Source organism: Eucyclogobius newberryi, unplaced genomic scaffold (assembly GCF_026437365.1).
Source record: "Eucyclogobius newberryi isolate DKJ021-1_F unplaced genomic scaffold, fEucNew1.0.hap1 SCAF_14, whole genome shotgun sequence".
NCBI classification, from domain to species: Eukaryota; Metazoa; Chordata; class Actinopteri; order Gobiiformes; family Gobiidae; genus Eucyclogobius; species Eucyclogobius newberryi.
Window position 1 is genome coordinate 18,347,803 of NW_027315768.1, and position 25,141 is coordinate 18,372,943.

A 25,141-nucleotide genomic window follows, 5' to 3' on the forward strand; every position below is an offset into this window, starting at 1 on the left:
GGGACGCAGTCAACTGTTGTTCCAGACAGTTCCGTGTGTGTATTACCAACATGCAGGTCTTAAAAGTGCTCATGCTCCATTTGCTTATGGAAACAGTGAATAAGCTGTGTGTTTTGTCACAAAGCAGTCATAATACTCAGTGGTATTTGCATGAAGTGTACATTTTGTAGGAAGAAACAACGGAAAGCTGTCCTAAGTCTAGTCCTATTAATTTTATTATCCATTCAAAAAATACTAAACTTGCACAGCTGACATCTTATTGTCACTTATAGTCCAGTCATTAAAAAAATGAACACTTGTGCTGCCCAGTGGTCGAGAGGTTACGGCACAGCACATGTTTGCCGGGCTCCAGGTGCAGCCAGCCGCAGTCACGAGTTTGAATCTCGACTACAACCATTTAGTGAATGTCCTCCTCTCTCTCTCCCCATCTGTCCTGTCCAACAAAACCAAAGGGCCAAAAACCCAGGAGAAAAAATAACGCTGTAGGCAAAATGGTCTGTTATAAATGTTATGGATATTGCTTATATTTCTGAATGTGGTACCACCATTGTGCTTACCACTTTTGAAATCAAAGTGATTCATGTCAGTTCGAGTTTATTTTTGCAAAGGCACCCTGCCTGTCAGAGGCAGACCCAAGCCCACGCTTTGAAGCCTGCTGACACCACCTGTGTTCACCCATGTTAGATTTCATTTAATAATTATAGCTGTGCTTTTCTCCAACGCTTATAGCTCTGACACCTCAAAGGAAGCACATGGAGAATCACACTCACAACCCACAAGTTGTACTGTGAGTAGAACGTCATGGCCGTTACGTTACTCAAATGGACAAAGCATCATGGAGAAAGTGTCATGGAATTAGACAAACATGTCCTTGGGATGAGACATGCACCGATGCTATTCCTTAACACATAGAGAACACAATTCAACTTAGAATATGAAACGACACAGAAACGTCAGACATTTGTATGGCAAGCTTGGGAGAAAACGCGGGGACTGTGTCAGCCAGGCCGTTGTAAGGAGCCTGGCTGACCCTCCTGCGTCTCACCCCCGCGTCTCACCTCGTTTTTTCCCATGCTGGTTGGTTTTATTAGATATTCTGGAATAGGTGGGTCACATTTCTCATTGGTCAGCCTCACATCAAGGCACTTGGTATTTTTCCGTAGAGATAAAGCCTGCAAGGGGGGGTGCAACTCCCCCCCCGGGGCAACATTCTTTGGCCCATCTTTATTATACCTTCACAAACAAATGCAGTTTGTCACACACCCGTTATTCTCTTAGACTAATGATGCAGATAAAATATCACTATTATGCAGATAAAATACATCACAGAAATATAATCATATATTCACATTTTATCACATTTCCCTCCTGTTTATCAAAGCATTAGTCACTGTCTCATATGCCAAACACATTATTCTTTTCAGTTTTCAACATGTCTTTCATATTGGTGTTAAAATGACACTTTTACACTCAAAAAGTAATGCATATTTTTCAACATTGAACACACTCCTTTTCTCTCGGCCCACAACATTTCTACAGCATTACTGTCCTAAATTTTGAGTCAGATTGGTCAATATCTGTAATTTGACAAACAGACAATTTATCTTGTCTATAATTTTGTGCGGTGTGATGGGAAATATAGAAGTACAAGCGGAAAGCCCTTAAACCCGCTGCTCTCTGGTCAGTCAGTTTGACTCGTCAGGGACCTCTCTGGACACCCCAATAGAATCAAATACGTAGTATCAGGTGCTACTGGAACCAGATTGTCCACTAACCTCTCGACCTTGACCCTGCGGTATGGTTCTGGGTGATGCTGGTCTTTGTTATGACCATGACTGGCCTCAAAAGGGATAAATAGGCACAACGTCCCACAAGTGTCCCCACATCACCATACGTCCTCGCTTGGTTCCTTAAGAGACCTCCTCCTGCTGCTCGCTTCGGTCACACCTATGACACATATGAACTGGTAAATTTCCCATCTCAATTCATAATCTCATTAACATTGCATGTAGTTATGTTGTAGCAGATAAAAAAGGCTCTCTTAGTTAGTGCAAACAACGGTGGCTGTATAATATGCCATTGTGTTTCTTCAGCCTCTGTCATGTCAATTGTACATTATACATTATACATTATACATTTCATAACCTTCCATGATGATCACTCATTTTCTTCCCTTTATTTTAGGTCTGTGTATGTTTCATTTCCCGGTATACACAGTTGTGACACACCATAGTATGTTGATCGATTGTCCCGATTGTCCCGATTGTCCCGATTGTCCCGATTGTATAATACAGGTGTTCAGCACCCATATTACCGTCATCGCTGTGATGATGATAACTGTTGATTCTTTTTCCACAGAGTATGGTACTCTGCGCACCGTAGCCTCTGGCTCTCGTTCATCGTAGCAGAGTATAGTACTTTGCGTACTGTAGAATCTGTGTTCACATCCATTGTAGCAAAGTATTGTACTCTACCGTAGACTCTTGACAAAACTCACACAAACGAAGTCCTGCGTCTGCGATGTTATGGATCTGCCGCTGTGTTGTCCAGACATTTCTCTCACTTTCCCATGAGAGCACCCATGTTCTCGTCCCTCCAATGGTCAGTGTGAGGACGACACGGTGTGGCTCCGTCCACTTTGCTCGTCCACCTGGCTCGTCTCTGTAAACACCACATCTCCAACACGCTCTCTGCTGCGGTGATAAACAAAGTCTTTTCGACAATTCAGTGCATTTCAAACAGTTTTCTTGTTTACAATTTTTTTTAGTAATTATTGATTCGGAATATTTGTTTACACGTACATATCCCTCCTTTTTGAGATATTGAATTCCCATTTCTCAAACTACTACATTTAAACAAAATTAAATAATCCAGATAGTTTACAACGTTCACTAATCCAAGATGTAATCAAGGAAGAGATGGAATTGCGTCTGTCTTCCACTCCGCAATGTCACCTCTTGACCTTTCACAGGTCAGTGGTCACATCCCTGGCTGAGCCCCCCCTTCCACGGCACTGGGCCCCCACCCTGTGTGTCCAATCAGTCTATGTGTGTAATCTTACACTGCCAAACCTGTAACTTGTAAATCTGTTTTACCACCATTTGTTTCAAACTCCAAATGTTTCAAACTCTAAATGTTTCAAACTCTAAAAGTTTCAAACTCTAAAAGTTTGGTCTCCACGTTTGCGCGCGTATGTATGTATGTATGTAGCTTTCTTCACTGCATTGGATCGAATAAACTACATTGCTCTGTAAAGAACGGTACATAGGTGAGACAAAACAGCCTCTACACAAGAGGCTTTATCAGCACAGAAGAAATACAAGTTCAGGACCACAGAGTGCCGTGCATCTCCATCTTGAAGCCTCTAATCACTCGTTTGAAGACGGTGAGGTGAAGGTTTTAAGCAGGGAGAAAAGATGGTTTGAAAGAGGAGTCAAGGAAGCTATTTTTGTTAAAAAAGAAAGACCTTCTTTAAACAGAAATGGAGGGCTAAGGTTTAATCTTCCTGTTATTTATAATGGGATTCTGAACCCCTGGAAAGGTGGTAGAGGACTAGGACATTCAGATGCTAATCAGGTACTCAGGGTGGTTGAGCCAGGGTCTCACAAAGACAAAGAGGATTCTAATAGCCCATTAAGATTCTGAATAGGCTAGCTCGGTAGATACAAGGGGGGAGTTTCTGTTGAAACAAACAACTCTTTCTACTTCAGGAAGGCTCCTCCCAATGGGCGGGTCTTACCACAGAACAGTATTAATATCGGAGTTCTCGACCTAAATTCTGTTATTGACAATGACTCTTGGATGAGAGTCGAAACGTCTACTTTTTCAAACTGAGTCCAGATGACTACAACTGAAGCTTTTTCTACTATGGAACACGCCTGGACGAATGAGGGATTACACCGACATATTTCCTATGCATAAAACGTTTCATGGCTAACTCTTTCACACACAAAGTTTTGTCTGACCTTCTTCGTCGCCTGTGTTCTCCTGCTGCTTCGAAACGACGCGCTCTCCTCGCGGAGAATGAGGTGCGATGGGCGGCCACGGGAAAAGTGGACTTCCTTTCTGCTGTGCACAGACTTCACCGATTCACCCGTCAATCTCCGCAAAGGCAGCTGGTCGTCCGGCTCGATAGGACCAGAAAATGTCATGGAATTAGACAAACATGTCCTTGGGATGAGACATGCACGATGCTATTCCTTAACACATAGAGAACACAATTCAACTTAGAATATGAAACGACACAGAAACGTCAGACATTTGTATGGCAAGCTTGGGAGAAAACGCGGGGACTGATCACGCAAGCTGTGGTAAGCAGCCTGCGTGACCCTCCTGCGTCTCACCCCCGCGTCTCACCCTGTTTTTTCCCATGCTGGTTGGTTTTATTAGATATTCTGGATAAGGCGGGTCACATTTCTCATTGGTCAGCCTCACATCAAGGCACTTGGTATTTTTCCGTAGAGATAAAGCCTGCAAGGGGGGGTGCAACTCCCCCCCGGGGCAACATTCTTTGGCTCATCTTTATGATACCTTCACAAACAAATGCAGTTTGTCACACACCCGTTATTCTCTTAGACTAATGATGCAGATAAAATATCACTATTATGCAGATAAAATACATCACAGAAATATAATCATATATTCACATTTTATCACAGAAAGTGCCTTCAACTCAAAATTATAGTGTAGATGACTTTGTATTGACCTGCAGTTCATGGGTTTACGCTTCTTAATTAGCAGTCGGGGTTGTTAAGTGATGATGTCTTAGCTCTTACTTCCAGGCCCAGGCCTTTTATATTATAATGGCATTGTTTGTGATTTTCCTCTTCTTAGGCCATTTGCCGAAGACAGAAAAGTGGCTTGAAAGTGGATTCCGTAGCAACATTATGGGGGATACTTTCTTTTGGTGTTTTCTTAAAGCTAAATACTTGAGGTAGCATGAAAAAAGTTCCACAAACCAAATCCCTGCAGTTTTTGAGAAATAGCCGTTGAAGTTCGATAAATAGTGAAAATTTGCAAAAATTGGCACATGTGGCATTTTTACTGGCATTAAAACTCCAGATGCAGGCAAGATAGAGATCTCCAGGCTTTTGAAAGTTCAGATTTTAAACTGCACTAAAATAATCAATTTAGGGTTGCCAATTTACCTAACACATGCATGTTTTTGAACAGTGAGAAGAAGCCGATTCTGGCCCAGGAATCAAACTCATTATTGGGAGGTGAAAGCTCTAACCACTCTGCCTCCATGCACCCCACTCTTTTAGACATACAAATCTGGACCTAAAATTACCCAACTGATATTGTTTATTACCATCCATCCATCCATTTTCTGCCGCTTTATCCGGTGCCGGGTCGCGAAGCAGCAGTCTGAGCAGGGACTCCCAGACTTCCTTCTCCCCAGACACTTCCTCCAACTCCTCCGGGGGGATCCCGAGGCGTTCCCAGGCCAGCCGAGAGACATAGTCTCTCCAGCGTGTCCTGGGTCTTCCCCGGGGCCTCTTCCCGGTGCGACATGCCTGAAACACCTCCCGAGGGAGGCGCCCAGGAGGCATCCGGAACAGATGCCCGAGCCACCTCAGCTGGCTCCTCTCGACGTGGAGGAGCAGCGGCTCTACTCCGAGCTCCCCCCGTGTGGCCGAGCTCCTCACCTTATCTCTAAGGGAGCGCCCAGTCACACGGCGGAGGAAACTCATTTCGACCGCTTGTATCCGTGATCTTGTTCTTTCGGTCACTACCCAAAGCTCATGACCATAGGTGAGGGTAGGAACGTAGACCGACCGGTAAATAGAGAGCTTTGCCTTTCGGCTCAGCTCCCTCTTCACCACAACGGTCCGATGCAGCGACTGCATCACTGCAGCCGCTGCACCGATCCGCCTGTCGATCTCATGCTCCATCCTTCCCTCACTCGTGAACAAGACCCCGAGATACTTGAACTCCTCCACTTGGGGCAAGGACACCCTACCCACCTGGAGAGGGCAAGCCACCTTTTTCCGGTCGAGAACCATGGCCTCGGATTTGGAGGTGCTGATTCTCATCCCAGCCGCTTCACACTCGGCTGCAAACCGTCCCAGTGCATGTTGCAGGTCCGGGTTTGATGGAGCCATCAGGACAACATCGTCTGCAAACAGCAGAGATGAGATCCTGTGGTCCCCAAACCGGACACCCTCCAAACCCTGTTTGTTTATTACCAAGAAAAACATTTGGACCAAACACTAGAGCCCATACGTTCAGCACTGACATTATTTTAATCAAAAAAGGCTCCTCAACATTTCGACTGATTAGCAGAATAATATATCTATAGATTTTTGGCTTATTTTTTGTCTGTGGAACTTTTTTTAGCTGAAATTAATCTTCTTTGGAAATATGGAAACTTATAGTAGTTTCCCTGTTATTGCTCCAACTGTGCAGAGCTTACTTGTTTCAGCAGTTGGAGCTTTAAGCTGCATTCCAGAAGTCAGAACTTGGACCTCGAAGTGAGTGAAGTTTCTGTGTTCCAGTTGTCAAGTTGGAAAAAGAAGGTGTTCAAGTGTTCAAATCAGCCAGATGAAGATTCATTTATGAACCTGGACATTATTATTGCATTTTCAGATAAAACATCATTCAAGAGGGAATTTTTGCTTTTGTGTTTGATGTATCATCTAGCAGCATTTGTATCAGACCATAAGAGAACATTTACAACAGCAGAAGCTCAAAGGCAGGAGCAGGTTCACAGACAGGGAGTGAATAATAGAGAAACTAAAGGGAAAATAATATTATCCTTAATGAAGCTGTCGGGTGCTCAACTGTCACCGAAAGCAGGGCGCATTTTCTAACTCGGGCTCGGAAATGTTCTGAGTTTCCTAGTAGGAATTCTAAGATAAGATAAGATATTCCTTTATTGTCCCACATGGGGAAATTTCATTGGTGCAACGCAGGTAGATACAGAGGTAGATACAGAAGAACAGATCACTTATAGGAAGTCTGAAAAACACTTTCAGTAGAAGATCTCCTTTAAATAAATAAAAACTCCCATAGACAAATAAATAAATAAATTCTGAGTTGGAAGGGTGTTATTATTGTGTGAATTTATAAGTACGAACTCTGAAAACCACCAAATCCCTTTCAACCTCAGAACACTTCAACAAATAAACCCAAAAACATCTTCCCCATAAGATTCCAAGGGCCCTCCAGGTTTTTCTTAAAAGGAAACTATCAAGCTGCTAAGTATGTTAAATATACAAATGTTATGTTTAGTTTGTTTTAACTCTCCTCTTCTTGTTTCAATGAATAAAATTCAAAAACACTTGGTAATTCGATGCGACACAAAACAATAAAACAATGAAAAATGAACAAGACAGAACAACAGGCTATCAGACAAAAAATAATAATAGAATGAAAATAAAAATGAAAAATAGGCTTAATATGTACACACATTTATAGTTGTACAGATGTAGTGCAGGAAGTGAATGATTAAATTATGGTTAAAGTGACAGTGTTTAAGAAGTGTTCAACAGCAGAGGGAAAGAAACTGTTCTTGTGGCGGGAGGTTATGTTTGTTTGTTTGTTTGTTTGTTTGTTTGTTTGTTGACTGCTTTGGGATTCACTATAAACCATCACACAAATGAAAGCTGCATGTAACACTCTCATTTCAAGTCAACCATGCTGGGATGAATCAGGGTCAGATTATTTTCCAAGCAAACAAATACAAAACGTACCCTAAAATCAGCCAGACTGATAAGGGGCTATAGTTTAGTCTAGTTAAAAGTAGTTTAGTCTGTGATCCCAAAGTCTGTGTCCATGATAAATGTACGGAACCTGCAGTATTCCGGTTTATCTGGTTTTCTTCAACTGATTATTAGATTTTGTTGTTGTTGCTGTTGTAGATGTCAGGAATTGTTGTGGACATTGTCTTTAAATTGAAATTAAGTAAAACAATAGAACAGAATCTTTTCTCAAAAGTAAATGTTTAATCCTGCTGTACAATCAGAATTAATCTCTCCCTTATGTGGATTTGTCGGTCACTCTCGTACAGAACATGTCTCCATGTCCCTTTTATAGATCACAAGTCAAACAGGTGGTCACACGACCTACTTCAATAGAAACAATGATCATCAGGTTTGAAAACAGAGAAAGCAAAGGCCACAGAAAAAGAGACAGTTGGTCACATTTGCATTAAGTCTGTTCTTATCCATTACAGTTCTTTTAAAAACCATGCCCTCATGTGCAGGCCCGGGGCATCCTGGGCACCCCAGGACATGGCTTAAGAGAGGTCTCTGATCAATGACATAATGATCAGTTATCAGTTATATGCTAACAGGAGGATCCGGTTCATTGCAAAGTACTCTTGACCACCATCTCAGAGTATGACATCATCTCATTCTAGACCCTGAAAGCAACCAATATTTAGCTTTGAATAGAATTGTTAATTTCTACGGCACCGATGCTAAATGTTCCTCCTGTACAGTCCATGGAGAGGGCATATGAATACCTCAGGTCTTTATGCGGGCTACAGGCGCAGACCTATCATTTTACTGCAGATAATAATGTGCACGTGTTATTAGATCCGCGTCTCGGTTCTCATGAAACTTCCTTGTTGTTTGTGTAACTAAACTCGCCCTAATCCTTCGCCTTGTCCTGTGGTCAGTCTTTGTCTGCTCCAACACTCACAGCCTCACACAGCCTCTCACAAAAGTCCTGTAAGTTCACTAAGTTAAGACAAGACTTGTGTCTTTCTCACTTGCACAGTTTCCTCTGCGGGTCTGAGGCGCTGGGGCGGCGCAGCCGCGAGCCTGTGAAGGGAAGTATCACGTGGTGACACGTCTATACGACTGACGTTACCGCTCCGTTACCAAGCAACCGCTCCATCAGCACTCACGTCACCGCGCACCCGAGCCTGTTGGTTGCATGGCAACCCAGCCTTGCGCTCGGGCGGCCTCGCCGCGCGCCGCGCTGGGCTCTGACGCCAGAGTGACGTTAATGAGGCGGAATCAGTTTGTAGTGGCGGTGGGAGAGGACAGAGGCGGAGCCCCTCATTCCCCGTGAGCTGAGCTGTCCGCGCACAGAGCCACCGCACACTCCCGCACACTCCCGCACACTCACCCGGGCCTCAGCACCAGAGGCTCTGCTCCAAACGGAGGACACGCGTTCATGTGGAATGGTTGACGCTTCAACAAGGAGCGCTGTTTACTGCGAGACACGGAGCTTTATGTCTTTGTGAGGTAAGGCACACCTTTTATCAGCTCTATTGTTTAATGGCATTTGTGGTAAACTACTTTGACTATACCTCTAGCCTATTGGTCTCTGGTTTTAAAAAGACAAGAGGATATTGTCTGATAAATACTTGCCCAGTTGAGTGGATTGTGTTACAGGAATGTGCACAGAGCGCCGTGTGCCTTACTTAACAGTGTGTACTTTGGCAGTGTGAAGCTGGTGCTGTTGAACTTAGTTTGTAGTCTAGCCTCTATTCTATCTAGACAGTGTGAACAGCTTAATTAAATAATTCCTGGAAGCATTGTTTATTCTCACTTTACAACCTTACTACACTATATTAAAATTATTCTAGAAAATATTGCTCCGTCCAAGTATTCTACAAATCTCACATAACATAATGTGCAATGTGATCATTCATTGTTTTATCATGAGAGCTATATAATCCTATTGCCTTATTTAAAAACACATAGTAATGAACACATCCATGGCCTCTGTGTGTGCAGGTCATCGCCTTAATTCTTCTCCACACTGTACTGCAACATGGTGATCATGTCAGAGAGCAGCTCTGCTCAGGGACGTCCATTACAGGTGGGCTTCTATGAGATCATCCGCACCCTGGGAAAAGGAAACTTTGCAGTGGTGAAGCTGGCCAGACATAAAGTCACCAAAACACAGGTATGCAACTACAATAGAAAAAAAAATTGACTCAACAATAATATGTCAGAGTTTTGTTCATTTTTAAACAAATATAACATTCATTTTTGCAGGTGGCTATAAAGATAATCGATAAGACCAGGCTAAATCCATCCAATCTGGAGAAAATCTACAGGGAAGTGCAGATAATGAAGCTGCTGAACCACCCTCATATCATTAAACTGTACCAGGTGAGTCTGTCAGTCTGAGCATGTTGCATCATGCGGCTACATTTTTGTGCATACAGTGCATCTGCAAATGAACTCTTTGATCTACAAGTGCATGAAGCGTTTAGAAAAATAGTTTGTGTTTGTAGTTCCTGTGGTTTGTTAGGCTTGTGGTTCAGTGCTGCACAGAAAACCAGTACAGTGTGATCTCTTTGACCTCGGTGTATCAGAGATGTCAGTGAGAAAAATTGCAGTAGCAGCTAGCGCCGGGACCAGTGCATTTCTCACATAGTCTTTCTTTGTGTAATGGCAGAGACTGCACCAACATGGGCAGCTCACGCTGCAGCGCTAAACATTAATCCTAATTAGCCTCAGCCTAAGAGCAATGTGTCTGAACGTCACGTGAAGGCAGTCACACAAAGCACTGCTTTAGTGCTAATCAAATTTAAAGACTTAGAGAATCCGCTTTTTCCCCTGGTCTGGCCTCACAGTGTTGTGGCGTACGTCTGCACTCTCACACCAACACAAAAGCTTTGTGCCTTGTACTGTTAAGATCAGGTCAGCTTTAGGTTTCCTTAGGTTGTTGGGTAGGTTGTGAACAATTGACTGATTTAATCAACAAAACTAAAAAAAAATAGCTTTCAATTGTAAAATCCCAAATGTTCCAGTTTACATTATAGTTTTGTTGTGCAGTGTCTTGAGAAATGACAGACAGTTTGAGACAGGCAGCACAGCATGAGGTCATCATGTGATCTAAATCTGATGTGTTTTTCACGCACGTCTGTGCACTTATTTGGACCTTTCTTGTTTTGAGCTGCTGCATTCATTTCCTCAAAGGCCCCATGAGAAAACTGCTGTTTCCTTTTGTCTCATGACCCTGCACCTCCCACACTGTAATGTTATTCAACCAATCCTCTGCGAAGGTCCCTTGACTAAAGCTTCTGCTTTTTGGACTACTGGAAATTTGGACATTTTAATCATTTGAATGAATGATCCTAACCATCTTTATTGCTAGAGCTAAAAAACGACACGGCATGTACAATCATAAAATATGATAATAAATAGGAGTCGCAGTTGTGGCTTAAGAGCTCTTCAAAACCATGACGTCAGTTACACCTCAAGGTGACCAGGCTCCAGAGAGCTGCCCTATCTCACAGATAAGGCTGCTCTGCTCGGAGGCATCCGTGGATTGAATCATTGTGAGACAGTCTGAAAAGAACTGAGCCCAGCCATTCACTGGAAATGTAGTGGCATTTAATTCTGAGCTGGCCGACGGCGCTGCTCACATGGGCCTTTGTCGTCAACCAAAATTACTTTTTGTTGCCACCATTGTTTCCCACTAGACTCTTTTGAGAATAGTGAGCTCCAGGGAGGACTCAGGATTGTGGTGTTCTTTTGTAGATAAGACTGAAGCCAATAAAGGGCTGTGCTGAAATGTGAGCCAGAGCACATCTGAACCACCAGGGACAACGGAACACATTATTTTTTGGAAATAATGGAGGCAGCTTGTTAATTGAACTCTTTACTTATTGATGACTTTATGGTACATCGGGGAAAAGATCCTTATCTTTGGGGCATTAAACATGTTTTCATATGTTACACAACCATTTTAGGCCTGCCACAAAAGCTAAATTGTATTGATAGCGGTGTTTGACTTGTGTTTGATGTTAAAATGAGCTAACTGTGTTTATTGAGCACTTAATGAGCCTGTTCTTCTTTCCTTCTGTCCTTAGGTCATGGAGACCAAAGACATGCTGTACATCGTCACTGAGTATGCAAAGAACGGAGAGATGTTTGGTAAGTTCACTTGCGTAATCCACTGATAAATGATTCAAAGACAGCTCAGATGTAAGTATGAGTGTCCTTTTCTTGCAGACCACCTCACCTCAAATGGACGTTTGAGTGAAGACGAAGCAAGGAAGAAGTTTTGGCAGATCCTGTCAGCAGTGGACTACTGCCACCGACACCACATTGTTCACCGGGACCTTAAAACAGAAAACCTACTGCTGGATGCCAACATGAACATTAAACTAGCTGGTAGGGAAACAGTTTCACAAAGGAGACTGATTAAACTAAAATGATTAAAACGAATCAACGATGAAATTAATTCTGTGATTTATTCCCTTTTTCATTTCCTGTAGATTTTGGATTTGGTAACTTTTACAATGCGGGGGATCCTCTGTCTACGTGGTGTGGCAGTCCGCCTTATGCTGCTCCAGAGGTTTTTGAAGGAAAGGAATATGAGGGTCCTGGTTTGGACATTTGGGTACGACTATCAGTTGTGAAGAAGGAATATTTTTCTAAATTGAATGAGTTGATAACAATTGATTTTTTTTTATTTTTAAACAGAGTCTCGGTGTGGTCTTGTACGTTCTTGTCTGCGGCTCTCTCCCATTTGATGGTCCAAGCCTGCCTGCTCTCAGACAGCGCGTGACAGAGGGGCGCTTCAGGATACCCTTCTTCATGTCCCAGGACTGTGAAAACCTGATCCGTAAGATGCTAGTTGTGGACCCAGCCAAGAGGATCACTGTAGCCCAGATCAATCAGCATCGGTGGATGTTAGCGGACCCCACGGTTTCCCTCCAGACCTTTAGCCAACCACTGACGGAGTACAACTCAAACCTGGGAGACTACAGTGAACCTGTGCTCAACATTATGAATACACTGGGTATTGACCGGCAGAGGACAATCGAGGTAAGACACGTTTCCCTCTTTAAACAAATTCAAAATAGACAAATTAGAGTTAACGGATTCTAAAATTACTTTGTTCACAGTCTCTCCAGAGTAGCAGTTACAATCATTTTTCCGCCATCTACTACCTGCTGCTGGAGCGGGTAAGAGAGCACCGTAACCAGCAGCTCAGCCGTCAGTGTGGGACCTGGAGCCAGAGACCCAGGAGTACCTCAGACTCCTCCAGCACAGAGGTTAGTACCCTCCCCCCCACACACTTATAAATACTCAAACTGGTATTAAAAGTGGTTTTGCAAAATTACTAAATGTTCTTGTATTACTCAGGTGATCATGGAGTCCACAGACAGCTTCAGAACTGCTGCTTATTCTGCCCTGTCCAAAACTAGCGCACCAGTCTACACTACTGAGGTGGAGAGTGAGCATGGAGGATTATTTCAGGTAACCAGATTTTTTTGATTCACTTAAATTCATATTTTATTCATTATCTAATTTGTTATTCTTTGTTGTGAAACATCTGCAACATTCATAAATAACTGAATGTGCTGTCACTTTGTAGCGCGTGGTGTTTCCGGTGGAGGCCAGTCTGAACCGCCTTCTCTGGAATCGGTCCATATCCCCCAACAGCCTTCTGGAGACGAGCATCAGTGAAGAGGTGCGGCCCCGGGACCTGGAGGAAGAGGAGGCATCTCTGGCTCTCGGGCCTCAGCTCCCTCCCACCACCACGTCCCGCAGACACACACTGGCCGAGGTTTCGTCTCAGTTTCATCAGTGCAACCCTCCATGTAAGTAGCGCAATAATAGTTGATTACACCTCAATAGTTTTTCTTATGTAAAGTGATTTATGTTTTGATGTTCTGCAGGTATTGTGGTCAGCCCGTCAGATGGTGCCTCCTCCGACGGCTGTCTGAAGTCCTCCTCCTGCCCCAGCACCACGTCCCAGGCTGCAGCAGGGTGCATGTCCTCCCTCTTGGCCTCTGGAGCTGAGAATGGAGCCTTACTGCCGATTGCAGCTCCTCTGGCCCTCTCCTCTCATCTCCTCCCCCAGGCACAGGGCGGCCTCCCTGCCAGCTTCCAGGAGGGTCGCCGGGCCTCGGACACGTCTCTCACTCAAGGTACATAAAGACCACTGAAGTCCACAGATCTCGCGTCACTGATGTTGGATCAAACGGGAACCTAACACTCTCTCTCCACTTTCCCACAGGCCTCAAAGCTTTCCGTCAGCAGCTGAGGAAAAACACACGCACTAAAGGGCTTCTGGGATTAAACAAGATCAAGGGCCTGACGAGGCAGGCTGCTCCTCCGCCCTCCTGCAGCCGCTGCAGCCGAGGGTCACTGGGGCCAGCTCTGTCTGAGCACCGCAGCATGTTGGAGGAAGTGCTACACCAGCAGAGGTAAGATCCATGACTGAGAGGAGAGTTCATTACGTTAACAACAACATCAAACTTAACATATTTCTAATTTTCAGGATGCTCCAGATCCAGCACCAACCTCATCCCCAGGTCCCAGCGGCTCAGACCGGACCTACCCAGAATCCGTTGCTGTATTTGTCTCGGAAACAACAGTGTCCTTCCCCTCCTTCGTCAAACATATTCGCCACATCGTCCATGTTTGACGCCCCCTCCGTCTTGCTATCCCAGACTGCCTCCATGCCCCTCCAGCAGCAGCACTCTCCGTGGCAGCCCGCTCTGGAGTCCTGTACTGCTGGTCCCACTCTGTCCACCGTGGCCTCTGCTGCTTACCTTCTCGAGGCCCGTCTCCACATCAGCCAACAGCCACACCCTCCCCTGCACTTCCAGCCTCAAATATCCATCCCAAACACATCGCTTGTCTTTCCCCTTCGCTCCAAACCCGCCATGTGGGGGGCAGCAACCAATGTGGACCCCAACATGCAAGGTTTGGGCTTGGCGGCACAGTCTCAGCTTAGCAGTTGTGTCATGGTGAAGTAACCAGAACGGACCAAGACTGAAAATAAGTGAGTTTGGACCACACGCGATACGATAATATGGACAAGTGTCATTTTATAAGCTATAAACGAAGCAATAACCAAACCCTTGATGGAGACACTAAACCTGTATCTAAAAAGCAATAAGGAGATAAATGAAGATTTGCTCATATAGACACTGGAGAGAGTCAGTAGTGACACATCTGCTGTACTTTTATTATTCCAAAACAGGAAGCTACCATCTTCTTTGTTTTAGGTACATTTCTGAATGTGTTTCACTTCCTGTTCTTGTTTTTCCAACATACTGGACAAAAGACCAAAAGTTTTTCTTCTTTTTTAAGTTGTTCGCCTTTCTGAAAAGACGCGTAGCAGTGTATCAAACGTACAATATTTTGCCCTAAGCTTAAACATACCGAGCCTGAAGGAGTTGAATTGAAACTGTTATGCTTGCTACGCAAACTGCTGCTTTTACCTCAAGCTGCGAAATGACTGCTTCAATCTCATCAGCCATAGCGAATAGGAGTTATAAAAAGTCTGATTGAAGCACAACAAGGTACACGTTCAGCTTAGTAGCACCTTTCCTGAACACCTGTAGTTCATTTTTAGACATTTACTACCTCCTCAGGCAACATGATAACAAGGAAAAAAGTTATTTATCAAGATATGAACAGAACAAAGATGGGAGTAGTGCAATATTTCACACTCTGTTGTGAATCTACATACAATGGTCAAAGTTTCGCCTGAGGTTCCTTTTCTGTGACTAGATTAGACTAGCACTGGTTGTGTAAAACAAATAATTCAGCCTTTTATAGTTTTAGAAACTAGAGGTTTTTTGGGTTTTACCAAAGACTGATGGCACAATGGACGGGTTAAGAGTCGCACACTACTGATTATTTCACATTGAATGCTGTTTTACATTGTAGCATAGTCACATACTAGTATTCTACACAATCTTTCGAGCTTTGCCACCAAACCCCACTTGTGTTGAAACATTTCCAGATACTGCCAATGTTGAGGTGGTATAACGTTTTTGTATTTTTATGGGGTGAAAAAAGAAAAAAAGAAGAAGACAAAAATGAATTACACATAGCAATACCGTTTTGTGCTGGATCAGTGGGTAGAAAAAGTTGTTGAGATGCTGTATTAGATGTCAACTACAATATGTAATGTTTGGCTTGTTAGTTTATATCAGTCGCATGCAACGTATGTATTCCTGGTTTGGGAGTCACTTCCAGCCCTTGTGCCTTTCTCTGAACAAAAAGACTGCAACTTTGAAGAATTGAATTTGCAGCCACTCATTCAGAAGGCCCTTTTTGATACTTTTTCTATTTCATTGTGTAAACAAAAGCACTTTAATTGTGTGATAAATTTTGTCAAGTTCATACTTTAAACACTACAACCCTTTTGATAAACTTTACTTACAATGAGAAGTGTTCAATGTGTGTGTTACTGTGAGCATATGCATGTCACTGTCTGTGTGTGTTTTTGTGTGTGTGAGTGAAGAGCGGTCTCTCAGATCTAATGGAAACACAGCTGTTGAACTGAACGACTGACGTTTATTTATGTGGATATTTATTGAAATAAACCTCACTTCCTAAATGTTTGGTCTTTGGAGTTTTCTTTTAAGGATTTCAAAGCTGGAGACTCTTTAAACCTAATTTATAGGTATTAATAATTTCAATATATTTTTTTAAAAATCTATAGTTATATTGAGATTTATTTGTATTTAACAAACAATATTGATGATAATGTGGCAGTGCGCGCCTGCCATTTTCTACCGCCAGGGGGCTCCTATAAAAGGGCGCTCCCGCTAACTCTCGCTCTCTGGCCTTTGACACTGCTGTCACTTCCGGGTTGGGCTCCCGTCGTCCTCAGGTATGATGAGCGATAATGAAGTATTTTAATTTAAATTTTAAACCTAATTTGGCTTCTTTAGTGCCGTCGCTCCTAGGCCCTCACCTCTGCAACGTCTCGCTGGTGTAACGCTCCTGCGTGTGTCTGGTGGCCTATGCCCCACTGTCGCTGTCGGTCACGTTCTCATCCACGTTTGGTCGGTTCCGCTGTCATATGCCCCGACTGTCTGGCGTAAAGCCTGTGGATTGAGGCGTGGTGCGCCAGGAAAGTGGTACGTGTTGCCGTTCGCTTAGCTCCCACATAAAAGAGGCCGTTATACTAACGAAACTTTCAATAGGTAATGGGAGATCACGGAAACTGTCGCGTGGAGCGGCGGCACTGAGGACGACCTGTGAATTGTCTTGTCTTTTAGTCTGGTCTTGTCTCTTTGTTTTATTTTCCTGTAATGGTACTGTCTGATGTGGCGGTCCTGCACCTGGCGTGGCAGGCTCAGTGAGTGTGGATGAGAGTTGACCTGAATGTATATTTTAACTTAAAAGACAATAAAATTATATCTAAACTGAACCAAGTGTCTGCCAATAACGAACCCGTGTGTCCTTCACTTTTAATTTCGGTCCTGGGCCTATCCCAGGTGGCGTTGTTGGTGTTAAATCTACCCCTTTAGTTCAAATATTGATGTGAAATGCCTGCAACACCCTCGTCTTGCCACAATAACAACACTGCACTATTGGTGTATGTTTAAGAGTAAGGTTCATGAAGGACTCTAGTCACCAGCACACTGCTCAAACACAAGCACTGCACTTTACAGTCCAAGAGACAAATGAGCAGACAGCATAGGAACCAACCCCACACGTTTTTAGAACCGTTTTTACTACGCCACAGTGAGGCTGAAGGCTGCAACAAAGTACTGATCAGTGGTGTACAAGAGGGCTATTCAACATAAGGCCAAATTAGGCCCATAAACCATCTTCCAAATATTGATAAAATATAGATTGTATCTAAAATTTTTACTTTTATTCCCTGTTTAATTCTGCTTTAGACCTGTTTTAATTCTGGGTTAGTTCTGGTTCAGACCTGATTGGTGCTGGTCTAATTCTGGTTCAATACTGGATGGGCAGTTTTGCAAAGCAATGTTAATAAATCATGTGATAAGTGTTTGGATGTCGACGTGACGCAACATTCAAATGAGCAGCTGAGCCAAACACTGCAATGCACGCCATGTTTATTATGTACAGTTATGCAGGGGAGGAAGGGGGGTGTGAATTGACATTGAAGTGAACAGATCCTCTCCCTGACTTACTGCTGGCCAAATGCCGCTCTTACACATTCAAGATATTGCCAGACATTTGGCATGAGTTGTCAGGAAGGAGAGACTGGACCAGGGGCCACAAACACATCAGTCGTCAGCAGAGGCCAGCTGCAGACATGACCTTGCTTTAACTAACTCAGCCTCTGCCACTGGCTCTCAACACGGCATGACCAGATATATAGCTGGTCTTATCTTAAATCTGGGTGTGCTTAACATGTTTCAGCTTCCAGGACTATGACGACAACACATTGTCACTCAAAGTGTACATTCTGTTTAAAAGTGTCACTAAAATATACCTGAATGATATAGGGGCTAACCGTTAGCCCTGAGGAGCCCCTCTAATTTAAATGAACCTTGCAGAACACTGGTAATAATGAAATACTGGCGTCACAAGCATTTGTATTAGTTTGGAGAGAAAGTAGTGAGAGAAAGGGGAACAGAAAATTACAATTAATGTTAAAACAGAATATGTCCTGTCGTTTTTGATTGTCATCTGTTCAGTGTAGTCCATGGCAACAGAAGCTGGTTTTACTGTTTATAACTACATGAGTTTTGCTGAGTATTGGTGCATGTAAGCCGAGCTCTGGGGTCGAGGTAAATGTCTGCGTCACCCTGGGCACTCAAACAGGACTTGATGTATCCAGAACAGCCTGTATCAGCTCATTATCAATCAAGTTTAGTATAAAATGTGTACTACCATTTAGAGTATTCAGTCCAAGGCTGACAATTCTCTTATTAGTTGGTATCACATAGCTAATGTTATTATAATGTATGCATATTAATCATATATTTGGCATTAAAGTGTTGCTGGGTTAGTCAGAAGGTAGAATATATTTATTCCAAGTTGTGCTTAATACATCACAGAATGTGAAATAAAATTCCTACTTTTCACACCATCTCAGAAAGTACTTCCTTTTCAGGGGACATCTTTAGGTAATTGATCATTAATAGAATAGCTGTGTCTTATTAAAAAAAAAAAAAAAAATGAGGGTTAGGGTCAAAACAAAGTTGACAGTATTTTTTTTTTAAATTGTACAAGAAATAGATAAGAGAAGTTTGAGAACAGCAATATAGAAAATAAAGGCCCAATGTGCTTTACAATAGATTATTCTCTCTCCATACCCAGGTCATTCTTGTAAAAGAGCTTTCAATGTCATGAGTTTCTCACCTGGTTAAATAAAGGTTAATAAAGAAATTACATTTTAAAAAAGTGGAGCAGCCCTTGATAGACTGACCAACACTTCGTCCAACTACCACCAATAACTCACACCACACCCAAACTGGGCATGGAGAAGGTCCGTCGTGCCTATGCGGGCACAATGACAGTGGTGACAAAAGCCTCGCTAAATTGTTGCTGGAGAAATTGAGTTGACAAGTGGCCCATCACTATCATATTTTTTGGGATTTGGGACAAATATTCATTTAAATTCAATTCACCTCCTCAATTAAATTCGTGTTCGGTCTTGTTTGTGTGTAAGTTGTATTTCTTGTTTTATTAAATAAAAAGGTGTGTTTATTTTCTCCTTTGAAAAGTTACTTCCCTTGAGACGTCATCTATTAGTAAGGAAGTGATTTGATGAGATTAAATTCATATGATCTGTAAGAAGCTGTTTGACTTCTTATATCATGAGTTGTTACTTCAGTCAAAGAGGTCTGAAATGTAGGGCAGTGGCATCAGACCCAAAACCATGACACAGCATGTTTCCAAAAACAAAGTCCAGATGACTACAACTGAATCCTTTCTCTACGATGGAACACTCCAGGACGAATGAGGGATTACACCGACATGACATAGCACGTTAAGATACCATGATATGCATTTGTGGGTCAGATAAGTGATCACTTTGCTTTTCTACTTGGGACTGGAAGAATGATGTAAGGCCAAATTAACAGGCACACAGCGAAATACAGTTGCTTTCCAAAAACTGTAAAAGGGGGCTCGCAGTTCTCTTCCTGTACTGCCAGATTAACACTGCACTAATTGTGTGTACATGAGCGAGAAACGGTACACATGCGTCACTGCCAATAACCCTCAGGGCTGGCAGAACCAACTTGAACACCACACGCCAATACCCATGGCCAAATAAATAAACAAGACAAGGAAATGGTGACAGGACAAGGCATGAGAGGATGTCAGAGGGTTCATGGACCTAACTCTGGTTGCCCAGAAAAGAGTGTAGGAAATGTAATGTATAGCCTGTTATGTATGTATATATATGTACATATATATATGTATATATATATATATATATTAAATATGCATATTTTTATTTTTACCCCACAGACCCTTACTATTTATATATATATATATATATATATATATATATTTATATATATATATATATATATATATATATTTATATATATATATATATATATTATATATATATATTATATTATATAAAGAAATGGTAAGGGTCTGTGGGGTAAAAAATGTCACATGTCACCTTAACAAATCAACGGCATTCTAACATTCATATGCACAACACATTGATTTGAAACGTTGGATTCATACCTTGTGCCTTGTGTTGAGACCAGCTAAATATGCACTGGTTTGTGACCTGATTGTACAATTATTCACCACAAATAGACCTGCCTATACTGCAGAAGCTTGTTTAAAACCACTCTGACGTTACCCTATAAAGTGGGTGTCAGGACCCTTGGGGGGTAGCGAGGCATGAGCTGGGTGTCGCAAGTTGATTTCATAATAATGATGACACTGTGTTAATTAGTAAATTGGGTCAGATGATATAATAAACTACTAAAATATAAGGTAGTGTCTGCAGAGCCGCAGCGCGCTCCTGAAACTGCCATTTTATTTTTGTGCCGGCCGAGCGCCGCGGCTCCTGAAACTGCGTTGCTATTTGACCGAGTTTTAGCGCCGTTTTAGACCGCGCCAGGTTAGGGTTAGGGTTAAGGTTAGGGTTAAGGTTAGGGTTAGGGTTAAGGTTAGGGTTAAGGTTAAGGTTAAGGTTAAGGTTAGGGTTAAGGTTAAGGTTAAGGTTAAGGTTAGGGTTAAGGTTAGGGTTAGGGTTAGGGTTAGGGTTAGGGTTAGGGATCATCTCAAAATGGGTTGAAGATTAAAAGACTTAATTTTCTCCCCCGTGCGCTCCCCGTAGAACCCGCGCACGCACCCGTCAGTCTGATTATGTTACAAATATATTCAACAGGAGATGTCTTCCATGATTGCTAGACGTACATCGAATTAGCAGCTATGATTGGATCGGCCCAAGATTGGACCGGATGCTCTGTATGATGTGGTTCCAGACCCTCCTGTTTGGGACAGAAAGTAACCACATCTGCTACTTCTACTAATGTTATTCTGACAGGACAGTAATATCCTTTAGCTGGCTGGTTAGACAGGTAATTGAAACACTTTAAAGTAGCATGTGAGCTGTATCAAGAACAGACGTATTCTTCAGGTCTACAGTACATTCTGTGCATTGTGCCACTGTACTCCTTATGAATTCCCCTGTGATCTTAAAACAGCACTGAGTCACAACAGTATCTCCAGCCCCTGTACCTTTGATGAAGGGGCTAATTGCCCTCACTATCGCACGCACCATTCCTAGCTGTCTGTAATCTTCTCATAGCTCTCACATAAGTGATAATGGGCAAGCAGTGCTTTGGTGGGTGGGTCAAACATCAACAAGATTAAAGAAATACACACACAAGCGAAAGATCCTACACATTGAGTGACACACAAACACACCAGAGCCCAACCGTGTCAGCTGTTAACACGATGACGCACTTCGAGCCAGGCTAATATTGTGCAGCAGGCTTTGGCATCTGTGTGAGCATTCCTCTACCGCCACAACATTCCTTCATACTGGCCCAGCAGCTGCAACCAAACCAACAACAAAAGCTGATGTGCTGTAGGCCTATTACATTTGCATAGAATCAACCTAAAGTAAACCGATTGTTGATGTGATTAAATAAGATACACGTCACATTGAGATCGAAATAAAAGGAGACATTTTCTGGTGCTTGTGGGGAAAGTGGGGCATCAAATTTTGAATAGATTAAATATAAATGTGCGGGATCAAACATTTAGATCAAAATGCTGGTCTTATTTCAAAATTAACTTAAGTAGGTAGCTTTTCACTGCTGGCTGTAGTTGTAAAACAATCAAAAGAGTATAAAAAATATTTGTATATATATTTCTACACTCTTTCATCTATTGCCATCCCTGTTCTACTAACATTACTGTTCACAAAGCTTGAACCCAGGACCAGTGAATATCATGTCAAATTACAATGTTTTATACTTAAACGTAAATTTAAATTTCTCAAGTAAAAGAATAGCATTTAGCATTATAGGCATAATTTTACTTTAAGACGACCAGGTGAACAGGCACGATAATCTGCAACTGGTTTCAACAGCGAGGCCACTTTCAAATATAATAATCATAAACCAGAGAATAGTCAAGTGCTTGTTAGGCCTAAGTGTTGTGAGCTGGTGAAACAGGAACTGTCGACACAGTTTGGTATTGTTGCCGTGGCATATGGCTCTGTCATGACGGCGCAGTACAGGACTTCTGTCTGAGTGGAAACTGTAGAAGGTGGAAGTCAGATGGCGGGTGCGTCACGGGGTCAGCTCCTGGGCCTGAGCTCTTGTTGCACTCTGGGGCTTCTGGGGCATCAGTGCGACCGCTTTGTTACCATGCTTGCCACACGTCACATGTGGCTGTCAGGGTGATGGCCCAAACACGTCACCAGCTGCAGTGTAACCACATGACATCTACAGTGGATCAACTGCCAACTTACGTTTAAGAAGCAGTTAAGAAAACAGTCGGCTGAATTATAAACAAGCATCTTCTTAAAATGGTCTATTAAAAATACAAAATCTATCTACTATAAGTTGCACCTTCTTTCATAGTTTTGTCCGGGGTCTGACTGATACTTATATACTTTAACTACGGAGCGACTTATATGTGATATTATTTGTTATTTTCACACTTGCAACTGCATTTTTTTGCTGGTGCGACTTATAGTCCGGAAAATATGGTACGTTGATTGCTCAGGTGTCAGTTGCACCCACTAAAGGAGAAGGAGAGTCATGGAGGTGAGGCAGGTTATTTCAGTTTAGCCCTTTCTGGTCTTATCTTGAATAGGGAATATTTTTGTCAAACGTGCAATGATAAACAGCTTTGTTATCATTGCAGGTCAAAGGTCGCGGCTGCTGTCTTCACAGAGAACAGAGACTTCTTTGCATTATTGTTTGTTTATTTGTGTCGACTCACTGTCTGGCCCCTAACGGGATAATTGACGTAAACTATTCCGTCATCACAATGCAAATGTTTACAGTGCAAAGCCTTTCACTTCTCAGAACAGTTACTCTGTTGTACAAGAGAAGTGTGTGAAGTACTTTTGGGAGCATGTAGGTCATGTGTGTTTCTGGAGGCTGTGCTAACGCTGACGAAGTGTGTGCCGGAGAAGAACGGATTGTTTCTGTCCCGAGGCAGCGATCATGAGGCCTGTGAATTTGTCAAGGTAGTTAGCAGGACTTTAAATATTTTTCCTTTTCTCTTTATTAGCAGACAAAATAAAGTAAGGTAATTACATATTTCTTTCTAAATGATAAAATGTAAAACAACACACCAGGCTGTAATTGACTTACCGCTTCATCGCTAATCTACAGTTTGCACAGGAAAGATCTGTCAACACCTTTATTATAGTTTTAATAATGCAGGTTTAGAAGACACTACGACTTCAACTGAACATGTATGAACTGAAATGTGACATGTTACAGTAGGCCTTTAAAAATTAAACCTGATAAAACTGAACTGAACTGACGTAAATCCTCTGTAGGCTTTACAGTTTGTTAACCACTCCCTCCTCCGCATGCAGGCCAAACTCAAAAAGAGCCGTGCTATCAGGTTTGTTTATTTCAGTGATGCATGTGAAACAAAGAAGTCATTTAGAACACATCAAACTTTTGGGCCCGTAGGCTTTATTATAGAGAACAGCGGAGCGTGCTAGGACTATTTCTCATGGGAACATCATGATTATGAGTCAAAACTACAATTTGTCCTTTAGTTGTTGTTTGTTTCTTCTTGTGTAGGATGTCGCAAAATTGTGAGCTGTTTAGATATTTGAGCTTTGATCAATTATTTAAATGAAGCGTGTTTAAAATGTCCTATCACCTTTCATCTCACTCGTGTTTGCCTTACTGAACGTTCTCTTCCAGTTCCAGTCGTACAAAGTCATCCAAATATTTTATTCAAGTTTGTCATAACATTTTCTCCGCTTTGGTGAAGGTTTAAGCTACATTTGAGTAATTATTTTTTTCTTCACTAAATCAATGTCCAATTCCTCACTCTACACAGTCTTTCCCATCTATGTTTAGTTATAGCACGTAGTCAAGTCCGACGACAGGAACAAGCTCCAAGGAAATTAGCGCACATCCTGTTAACGTCATAGTTCTTTTTTCACAGTGGAAAAACATTGACAGTCTGACAAAGGAGACGAGAGGGCAGCTAAAAGAATAGAGGCAAGAGCTACATGCTGTTTCCATTGGATTTCCTAATTATTGAGAACAAGTGAAAGCCACAGTAAAATCTTTATTCATGGATATATACAAGTATGTAAATGCAATACAACTAAACCAAAGTGTGTGAAAGGCCAAAGAGCAGAGCAGGTCAAAGTGATGTCACTGTATTTATTTACTTGCAGTTTGACCCAGCACTTCCAAGAAGGTGGTTGTAGTAACACAGAAGCATATGTCTCCGTCATAATGTAGGTTTACAAGTATATCACAATTATGGAATTAATATATTTTTAGAGCTTTTAGAAGAAAAAAACGCTGATAATTTCAAAGCTGCACTATGTAACTTTCCTAGAGTGTGAAAGACATAGATTCTGTCTGTGACCTGACACAAGCTTGTCTCACAGGACTTGCTAGTTTGTGGAACAACCTAACATTGTTATTAACCATATGGTAGCACAAAAATCTTGTTAATGTTAAATATGGAGCCAATATCCAGAGATTGGTCACAAAAAGTTGTTGATTAGTGCAAGAGAACTAGTCCATTACTGTACAGCAGGTGTACCCACGTAGTAGTGACGCGCAGCATAATACCAAATATTGATTAATCAATACAGACAGAGGTATCAAAATGTATCGATACTCATGCAAAAATATCAATACTTTAACTGCATTTTAGTACAAAACTCATTTATATTTGAAAGCAAATGTCAAATGCTAGGGGAAAAAACAACAGAACAGCAAAATCAACATCTATAAAATAAATAAAAGTAGCAGAAATAGAAACAGATTAAAGATAAATGTATTAAA

General features: G+C 42.2%; 1 protein-coding gene and 1 long non-coding RNA gene across 2 annotated transcripts; both read left to right on the forward strand.

The window, feature by feature from the left end:
• The first annotated feature begins 9,064 nt into the window (after window positions 1–9,064).
• sik1 (salt-inducible kinase 1) lies at window positions 9,065–16,281 on the forward strand. The gene is made up of 13 exons (XM_072444651.1): window positions 9,065–9,197; window positions 9,693–9,864; window positions 9,957–10,073; window positions 11,783–11,846; window positions 11,925–12,086; window positions 12,191–12,315; window positions 12,399–12,743; window positions 12,824–12,973; window positions 13,065–13,178; window positions 13,297–13,522; window positions 13,601–13,852; window positions 13,942–14,131; window positions 14,206–16,281. The coding sequence occupies exons 2-13, from the start codon at window positions 9,730–9,732 to the stop codon at window positions 14,684–14,686; spliced, it is 2,361 nt and encodes a 786-aa protein (XP_072300752.1). The 5' UTR covers window positions 9,065–9,197; window positions 9,693–9,729; the 3' UTR covers window positions 14,687–16,281.
• Window positions 16,282–16,489: 208 nt separating this feature from the next.
• Window positions 16,490–17,090, forward strand: LOC140359174 (uncharacterized). Its single transcript, XR_011926836.1, has 3 exons — window positions 16,490–16,557; window positions 16,619–16,807; window positions 16,874–17,090. It is a non-coding gene; the product is annotated as an uncharacterized lncRNA (long non-coding RNA).
• The last annotated feature ends 8,051 nt before the right edge of the window (window positions 17,091–25,141 follow it).